Genomic DNA, 9,488 nt, shown 5'->3' with positions numbered 1-9,488 from the left:
CTTTGGTCTGTTGGCTCACCTTTTTATTGTATACCTTTCTCAATAAACTGAAAAGAAGTTCTTGACCAATTACTTGAAAGTTGCTGTTTCAAAGACACCAGAGATGCCTCTGCACTGGGGAAGGGGTAAGGTGGCATAGCAGGTTCGGGAGCGGTGCCTTACCCTCACCGGCGCCTGGTCCAGCTCCACACGCTGACCCACCGGCAACACTCCCCTCCAGGCAGTGGCTCCATACTGCATTTGGGTCTTAGAGGGCAGAGGGCAGCCTCAGAGTTATTGCACTCAGAGCCACAGGGATATCGGCAGGCCACATTCAGGAGCAGTGCAGGCATGGGAGGAGGGAGGACAGAGTGAGCAGAGGAGAACCACCTTAGGGGCTGTCTGACATGTCTCCGTGCATCACTTGGGGAGGCATCAGTTCTCACGTGGGCTGCTCTGGGAGGGACAGTGCAAGATGAGAGCTCAGGCCACCCTTTTGTCTCCTTTCTCCTGGCCCCAGCCACAGTTGGCCACAGGATTTTAGTGCGTGCGCAGCAGTCGCACCCGCGAGCAAGAGCGGAGCAACCACCAGCAGCTGCCTCCCCCCACATGCGAGGAAAACGGGAGTTGACCTGCTGGCCCCCGCCGGACATAAGGCACCAAGGACTCCAGCTTGCACCCATTCGACCCAAATGGGTTGATCGTGTGAACACAATTAAATTTGCATTGGATTTCCACCTAACAGTGACCTCACAGGAGCTCCAGGGTCAGCGGCCCAACGCACCAGGCCCCCCACACCACCAGGAAGGAACTTATAGCTGCGAGCTGCCAGCACAATGGCGGGGGCAGCTGAAGGGCCAGGCTCCCCATTGGCAGAGAGCAATTGAAACTTCGGCTCTGAAGAGCAGGAAGGGCGATTCCGGATACCCATCCTTGCTGCACAGCCAGCCGTCTGCCCACCCGTATAGTCGTTTAATTAGAGCAACCAGGCTCCAGTTTTTGGTCTAGAATGTGAGTCATCAGTTCACTTGCATTTCCAAAGCACTTACTGCTCTACCACGGCCAACCTCCAAAGCCACCCCAACCAGCCCCATCGCCATCATCACGGCCAGAAAGGAGCCGCACTCAAAGGCTACCAGCCTACAGCCATATTGCGCCACTTGCTTTTTCCTTCATCCCAAACCCTGCTTCTCCTGGCTGCCAAGTAGCCATGCCGAGATGCCAAGAGGCAGCACACAGGATTCTGCTCCCAGCAGCACCGCACCTCCCCAGGCTTTTGCAGAAACGAAATGTGCGACGCCTATACTTAACCCAACTTAGCCGCATCTGAGGCGCTTAGCTTCTGCCCTGCCTTCAAGCTTCAGCCTCGACTTTCCTTTTTTGCTATTCTTCTAATTACTTCATCCTTTGGGCAGTCACGTTCAAAGGAGGCCAGCAGGAAGTGACAGCTCCTCCACCAGGCCAACCTCCTCAAGGGCAGAGGACAGGCCAGATGCCACAAGATCCCCAAAAAGGTGACCGCGCCTACTTCTAGTTTCAGAACTGACACCAGGTGCTGATTCGCCACTGACGTCAGCAGCCATCTGTCATGCGGAATTGGAGTTACCACCAAGGGACAGGCCTATAACACGAGAAGAAGCAGCAGCCCTTCCTGGACAGCAAGAGGATCTGGGGAAAGGAGGCCACCATTTTTCTGCCATGGGTTTGATACAGGGGACCTTTTCCATGTTCTAGAACCAAATATGAGATCACCAACTTACACTAAAGAAAACTCACTACCACTCGGCTGGTGTCCCCCTGGCACACAACCTTACAGTTAACCATACTATCACCGATGGGCACATCGCTACGAGCAAAGGGATGGCAGTCCTTCGTGGGATCACATGATGGTAGAGCAGAGGATTGGGGAGCCGGTCTCAAGAAGTCATCTCATTCATCCTTGTGACCCATTTGAGGGAGAGCTTCTTTTTCTTCTCTGCTGACAAAGAGCAAGAGAAGAATGAAAGGTCAGGTGGGCATCTTGCGCGTGCAGGTTATAACTCCATGTTTGTCTTTCCTTGTGCACAAGCCTGAAATGAGGGACTGTGCAGTTTAGGAGCCTACTGCCGCCATTTCACCGAAACCAGCCACCCCTCGCCACCACAAAAGCGGAATAGATCAGCGCCTGCCAACAGCCTCGGAGTGAGAACGAAGGACCTTAGTCAAGCCACGCTCGTCCAAGCTGAAGCTACGGTTCAGCAGCTGCTAGGGTTGCTGTTGTTGGCGGCTAGGGTGCGGTTTTCTGGTCGGGGGTGTTTTGTCAGGCGGTGGGGCACAGGAAAAAAGAGACGTTATTGGAGTGGCGGCCATGAGAGGCGAAAGTAAGCTTTGGCCGTGCCTTGTTCAAAGCTTTACTTGCTCCTTGCCTAATTCCCTTGCCCCCCTAGTTCCTGGTTTTCCTGACGGCAAGACAGGGAGGCACTACAGTGTGATGAGAAGGAAGTTGGGCCAGCTAAGACCACTGAGTGGCAAAAGTCCTGCTGACACTTGCCACACACCCTCCCACTCCTCTCCCGGCTTCACATACTGGCTGCCAAGGAGACTTCGGTGCCCCCAGCCACGCCGCCACATGGAAGGTAGTGCGGCAGAAGCCACCCTTGCCTTTGAAGCTCCAGCTCATTAAATCCGAGTCATATTAGTCGAGTGATGGCCGGGAATGAGCAGACCCGACCATCACTTGCTAATTTTAACACACTTGAAAATGGGCATTGGCCAATCTTTGGCTCTCTGTAATGCGGCGCTTCAGTTCATGAGGGCAAAGGTGAGAAAAAGCGCCTTTGAACTAAAGCACTTAGGAGTTTAACATCCTATAACGCTGTTCCTACTGTACTATTAATACTGCCCCCCCAATGGCTGGTGACAGTTTCCATTTCTAGATTTAGTACAATTTCAGTTACTGTCAAAATTAAAAAGTTCTAGATGCTTTAGAGGAAATGAATTGGTTTTATTGCTTATATATGGTATGAATATTCAAGTTTATAGATCTAGCCCTGCAAATTTATCATCTTAATATGACAGAGAAAATCATGCCATCCAAATTGTGCATCAAAAATTATGAAGAGCTACAAAATGCAAATGAAAAAATAAGCTATTCAAAAAGTTTAACGTTGGGGCATGGGGCAAAACTTGTCATAAATAGAGACTAAGGGTTTAAATGTTTCTTTTACCGTAAAGTGTTAACAAAGGGAACCAACACCTGACCAGAGGACAATCAGGAAACCGGATTTTCAAAGTGAGGGAGGGAACTTCTGGGGGTGTTTGTTTTTGTTCTGTCTGTTTGTTTCTCTCAGGCATGAGAGAAAGAGGTTTCTTTCTATCTCCAAGCTTCTTTCAACCCTCTGTTTACCAAAGGTGAGAATACAAAAGGAAAGCAATAGTTTTTATATTGTATTTTGTATTTACATGTATGTAATCTTGCTGGATTTAAAATTGGATATCTTACTGAATCAGACTGTTATTGCCTATTTCTTATAAGCCAATAGCCCCTGTATGAACAATCTGATGCAGAGTTTATATGTTATGTCCTTCCTTTCTTTATATAAAGCTTTCTTTTTAACAAACCTGCTGAGGTTTTTCTCTGTTAAAGGCTAAGGACGAAGGGAGGGGGAAAATCTCTTTTGTGTTAGCTTGACTAGGTTTTGAATGCATAGCCCTGGGGAAGTAAATTGCCCTCTCTGTCTCATTCAAGAGTTAAGTAACAGTATCGGCACAAGGGAAACCCAGGAGGGGGAGCTGGGATGAAAATAAAGAGGAGACAAGGGGAGGGGGTTGGTTTCCTTGGTGCGAGCTCAGGGCTTCTGAGCTTGGTCCTCCAGGGGAAAAGTCCCTGGGGACCAGAAGCGAGGCAAGGCACTGTATTCCTGTCTGGTGGCAGCGAATAAGAGCCAAGCTGGTAAAGTAAGCTTGGAGGTTTCATGCTAAAGCACCAGAATTTGGACCAGGTCCAGATTGGGAAGAAGAGGCTTTATTACAGCACTGAAGACACTTCTTGCCTGGGATGCCATTTGGTCTAGGGGAAGCCCTGTCAGGGAGAGCAGGAGTTAATATCACATGCCTATTTTCAGGCTGCAATCTGTGGGCACCCTGCTTTGTGAGAGGGATTGCGGTAGCCCAGACTCAGGGCTGGAACAGGTCCCTGACTGAGGGGGTGGATGTATGGTTTACAGAGCTCTGATGTCTCAGACAATGTGTCTCTCCCAAGGCCTCAGATCTGCGGACCCAGAAGGCTCCTGTGCTGCCTCCGCTCCTTTCACATTCTATAGCAAGTAGCAGCAGCAAGGGTCAGGGATGAGTCATAGGGCACTAGGTGGGTGGCAGAGGCTTCAGGAGCCCAGAGTGTTTGCCTGTCTGGGGCATTTTGGCTGAGACCTCAGGGGCACATTGTGAGGCAGAATGCCAGGCATCTGTATAAAAGGAGAATAGGGACGGAAAAACGACCATACTGGGTCAGACTGGGTCCAACTCGCCCAGTGTCCTGTCTTCCCATAGTGGCCAAAGCCAGGTGCTTCAGAGGGAATGAACAGAACAGGGAATCATCAAGTGATCTATCCCCTGTCACTTATTCCCAGATCCTGGCAAACAGAGACTAGGGACACCATCCCTATCCATCCTGGCTCAGAGCATGTCCTCCATTAATTGTTTTAGCTCTTTTTTTGAACCCTGTTATAGTCTTGGCCTTCACAACATCCTCTGGCAAGGAGTTCCGCAGGTTGACTGTGTGTTGTGTGAAAAAATACTTCCTTCCAAGCTAAATATGAATCAACAATGTAACACTGTTGTAACACTGTTGCAAAAAAAAGCAAACATCCTTCTGGGATGTATCAGCAGAAGTGTTGACAGCAAGACACGAGAAGTAATTCTTCCACTCTGCTCTGCGCTGATAATACTCCAGGTAAGGCCTTGTGTTCAGTTCTGGGCATCGCATTTCAGGAAGGATAGTTCACAAATTGGAGAAAGTCCAGAGAAGAGCTACAAAAATGATTAACAGTCTACAAAACATGACCTATGAGGGAAGATTGAAAGAACTGGGTTTCTTTAATCTGCAGAAGAGCAGACTGCGAGGGGACGTTATAACAGTTTTCAAGTGCATAAAAGGTTGTTACAAGGAGAAGGGAGAAAAATTGTTTTAGTCAACCTCTGAAGTTAGTACAAGAAGAAATGGGCTTAAATTGCAGCAAGGGAGGTTTAGGTTGTACTTTAGGAAAAACTTCCTAACTGTCAGGATGGTTAAGCACTGGAATAAATTGTCTAGAGAGATTGTGGAATCTCCATCATTGGAGGTTTTTAAGAGCAGGCTGGACAAACACCTGTCAGAGATGGTCTAGAGATGAAACTTAGTCCTGCCCTGAGTGCAGGGGACTGGACTAGATGACCTCTCAAGGTGCCTTCCCGTCCTATGATTGTATTGTACTAGAGCAATAGTTGGAGATTTCCCTAAAATCTACTATGTAGACAAGGCCTATGAGTGGGAGCGAGGATCTCCTGTCAGTGGCTCCAGGCTAAAATCCACAAGCAAATACTGATGGTTGTTCAGGGATGGCCACTTGAAAAGAGGCCATGGGTCTCTTGTCACTTACCCTGAGCTACAGTGTAGCCGTCTCTCTTTCTCCCTGCAGAAAAAAGGCAAATTTCAGTGAATGCAGCTCCCAAGGCAGGAACCAACTCTGATCTGTGTCCACAGCTCAGAAACAGGGCCCCTGGCCCAGCACAGATCCCTGGCACTCAGTAATGGACTCAAGGGCCCAGGTGCTCACGAATGGCAGGAGAGAAAGACACAAAGAGGCAGAGTTTCCAAAGATCTCAGCTCACTGGCTGCTGAGCTCTTTGGAAAACCTAGCCCCATATAAACTATAACCCACAACCAGTTTCTGGGACTGGCCCTGGCCCTCCAGCAGCTCCCATTGGGGGTCATTAGCTCAGTCTCGCAGTGGGGCAGTTACACCGCACTGACACTAGCTCCTGTACTGCTGTTGTCTTTAGGGGTATGTAAAAGGGCCAGCAAGTCCAGGGAATCCCCCCATCCCAGGGTCTTTACTGGAGCATTTCTTTTTCCAGACGACTACACTGATTATAACACCAACCAGGACAACTGCAGTGATAACTCCAGCCACAACGGGAATCAGACTGTTATTTGGTTCTGAAATGGAATGGAGAGAATGATGAACCCCCCTTTCATCCCACTGCAGGGATCAGTCAGTCAGCTCCCCAGGTTAGGACTGGGTCCTGCAACCCTTCACCCCTTCCAGGGAGCTCCAAGCAACCACCATGCACTACATCCCACCATATAAAGTCCTGGACACGGCCTCTACTACTTCAATTCAGCATTGTGCAGGAGGTCAGACTAGATGATCATAATGGTCCCTTCTGACCTTAAAGTCTAGGAGTCTATAATAAATATGTAGCACTTAAAATAGAAGACTTTTAGAACATTAATCAATCCTCATAAACCTCTGTGTGGGGGAGGATGGATGTCAGTATCATTCTTAAATTGGAGGGGGAAAAAAGACTTGCTGAAGGTCACACAACGAATCAGTGCAAGAGCCAAGGACAGAACCCAGGAGTCCTGGCTCCCAGCCCCTAACCCCCCTTGACAACGATGACTTTCATGACTAATGGAACACAGTCCCATTGTGTGATTCTGGTGACAAACTGAAAACTGACCTCAAAACTCTGGATTTCCCTGCCATGAATGGCGTTACAGATGCAATGTGTATTTTTTGAGGGGGCAGGAATTGAACAGGAGAGGATAGAGATATTTTAATACTGTTCTTGGTTTATATAAACCTGTTAAACCCCAAGTTCTCTATACACATTCAGTTTCACTAATCAGCTTCTCCTATTGTCTGAAAGAGGCAAATAATAATACAGCAAAAAGAAAAATATTGATATGAGAATAAGGAAATGTGGTTTACAACACAAATATTGGCAGGGGACGTGGTAGCAGGATTATGATACAAAACCATCTGCTGACTAGATTTCCAGTGCAGGTTGCCCTTTTAGAAACTGTTTTCACTTCCAAATGCTGCACTTTTCCAATCCCAATTAACCAAGCAAAAAAATGGCTGGAAGGCAGCTTCATGTGTAATAAATTCTTCCTTGACTTTCTTGTGCTAGGGGCATAGGAGACTCTCCCCCTGATGCAAAGCTCTAAGCTGCCTCCTCACTCCATTGCAAGGCTATACCCTCTCTTCCAGCATCACTGTGTACAGAAACAAGCTGCTCCCAAAATTAAACCTCTACTTCTGGCCACATGGGCAAGAATGAAGGGCCCCCACAGCTGTGTTTCTGAGAACCTGCTGAAGTTGCTTCAGCTTCCAGCCTGTTCTCAAGACAAATTCTGATTGCAAATAAGGGGCAGATTTAAGTTTCCCCTGAGATGTGGTAAATTCTTGGAGACTTTACATCTGGAACAATCATCTCTTTCTGAAGGATCAGATCTAGTTTGCCCACAGGTTACCAGGTTAGTCCCTGATGTGATTTCCTGCCATGGGCTATGCAGAAGCTCAGACTGCTCTCTTCCAGCCTTAATGAATCATAATTAATCTTCTCCCTTCAGAGACACTGTAGTGCTGAGATGTATCCAACAGCCCCAGAGGCAGCAAACTGGAGAGCAAGACATGAGCCCCAGGCACTGTGGGTCCCAACTCTAGCACAAGAACTTGACTGCAGAGGAACAGAGCCAAAAGGGACAGGGCCTCACAGATCCTCACGAAATTCCAGCTTCAGCCTATAAATCCGAATTAGAATTTTTCAGAGGCTGAGTTTAATGGGTTCCCCCTCTCCCACTAGGACAACAGACAAACACCACAGACTTCTTACCCCAGAAGATGGATAGTGGCTCTAACAGGCTCTCATGCGGCAGGCAACATGAATAATGGGCTTTGATCTTGGGATCAATCTCCACTGTCACCCAGGTCTGGTAGGTCCCATCCCCACTGGGTAGGATGCCTTCAGAGTAGGTCTCTTGCTGTCTGTTCTGTCCATTTTTCAGCCAGATCACGGTGATATGCCGGGGGTAGAACCCACTGACCTTACAGGAGAGGGTGCTGAGGCCGTCATGAGATGACCTGTCACTCATTCTAGCTGTTGGGCGCACTGGGAAAAAGAAGAAACTGAAGTTAGTTGTTTTCAAGCTCTAATCCAGGCAGCCTTTGCTGGAGCTTTGCAGCATGAAATTCTGAGACCCCAGCAGTGGAAGAGGATTAAAGTCCATGAGATGGAATCCCTCTGATGAGAGAAAACCACCACGTTAGAGAATTTCTGTGCCGAATTCACAGCATCAGCAATGGTGAACCCCGAATCCAGATCCCTGACCGGGCCTCTGCTCCCAATCACAGTGACACAAGTACCTTAAAGGCTTCACTAAGCTCCAGATACAGGGGTCCCAGATGTCAGTCCTTAATCACATGCTATATTTGTGATCTCCTATCAGTCCATGGATTTGAAAAGGAGAATAGTCTTGCCCTGGCCATGGGTCAAAAAAATGAACTAGATAAACCAGGGGTGGGGAAACCTTTTGGTCCGAGGGCCAGATCGGGGTTCCGAAACTGTGGGGAGGCACAGTCTTCCCTACCTGGCCCTCCATAAACAGCCTGGCCCCCACCCCCATCCGCCCCCTCACACTTCCCGCTCCACTCAGAACCCCCAACCCATCCAACCCTCCCTGCTCCCTGTCCCCTGACTGCCCTGATCCCCCATCCACACCCCCTGACAGCCCCCCCCAGGATTCCCACGCCTATCCAACCCCCCTGTTCCCCATCCCCTGACTACACCCTCCTGGGAACCCCCTTCCCCGTAAACCCACCCTCTATCCCCAAAAGCCCCTTTCGGAATGCTGCCCTGTGGACTCAGGAGGAGCAGGGGCAGCCCCACAGCTGGAGAGAAGTGGTGGTTTCCCCTTCAAAGTGCCACTTCTCTCCGGCCAGCTGCGCGACCACCCGGTGCTCCTCCTGAGTCCTCCATCCACGTCCACGGCGCTCCCGCCATCCGCATCTCCCTCCCTGCTCCCCTGCCCTCACAGTGCACTTTTAAATCTGCCCCTGAGCTGTGCTGCCCGGCCCGAGCGATCCACGCAGCTATGCTGGTGGCGTGGCGAGCTGAGGCTGCGGGGGAGGGGGGACAGCAGAGGAGGGGCCGGGGGCAGCCTCCTGGGCCAGGAGCTCAAGGGCCAGGCACGAGGGTCCCGCAGGCTAGATGTGGCCCACGGGCCGTAGTTTGCCCACCTCTGAGACAAACTGACCAATTAGAGATGGAAAAGGACCATTAAACAAAAAAGTGACACATGGTTGTAAACTGCCCCTCAAACTAGCTAATATTAATTGGCTAATTTCTTGTAGGTTGTTACCAAAACTATTTACCCCAGTATTTTGGATTTCAAAATGATTTACACATGTCGAAAAATCAGTTTCCCAGCCCTTGGCACTGAAATACACATTACATTGCTGTGTATGGCTTTTGTAAAGATGGCCAAG

At 49.3% G+C, this 9,488-nt stretch overlaps 4 protein-coding genes across 6 annotated transcripts in view; 2 read left to right on the top strand and 2 right to left on the bottom strand.

Moving 5' to 3' along the window:
* Positions 1–9,488, top strand: part of LOC116818951 (uncharacterized) — a 923,585-nt gene that overhangs the window by 61,286 nt on the left and 852,811 nt on the right.
* The window catches only part of LOC116818947 (uncharacterized), a 211,885-nt gene that overhangs the window by 26,727 nt on the left and 175,670 nt on the right, over positions 1–9,488 (top strand). The window lies entirely within an intron of this gene.
* LOC116826458 (uncharacterized) overlaps positions 1–9,488 on the bottom strand; it is a 614,657-nt gene that overhangs the window by 448,420 nt on the left and 156,749 nt on the right. The gene's annotated exons all lie outside the window — the stretch shown is intronic.
* Positions 5,285–8,193, bottom strand: LOC142047585 (class I histocompatibility antigen, F10 alpha chain-like). Its single transcript, XM_075071453.1, has 3 exons — positions 7,837–8,193; positions 6,053–6,154; positions 5,285–5,627 (listed from the first exon to the last, which is right to left on the bottom strand). The coding sequence occupies exons 1-3, from the start codon at positions 8,093–8,095 to the stop codon at positions 5,587–5,589; spliced, it is 402 nt and encodes a 133-aa protein (XP_074927554.1). The 5' UTR covers positions 8,096–8,193; the 3' UTR covers positions 5,285–5,586.

This window comes from Chelonoidis abingdonii, chromosome 11 (genome assembly GCF_003597395.2).
Source record: "Chelonoidis abingdonii isolate Lonesome George chromosome 11, CheloAbing_2.0, whole genome shotgun sequence".
NCBI lineage: Eukaryota > Metazoa > Chordata > Testudines > Testudinidae > Chelonoidis > Chelonoidis abingdonii.
This window is presented reverse-complemented; position numbering and strand designations above follow the sequence as displayed.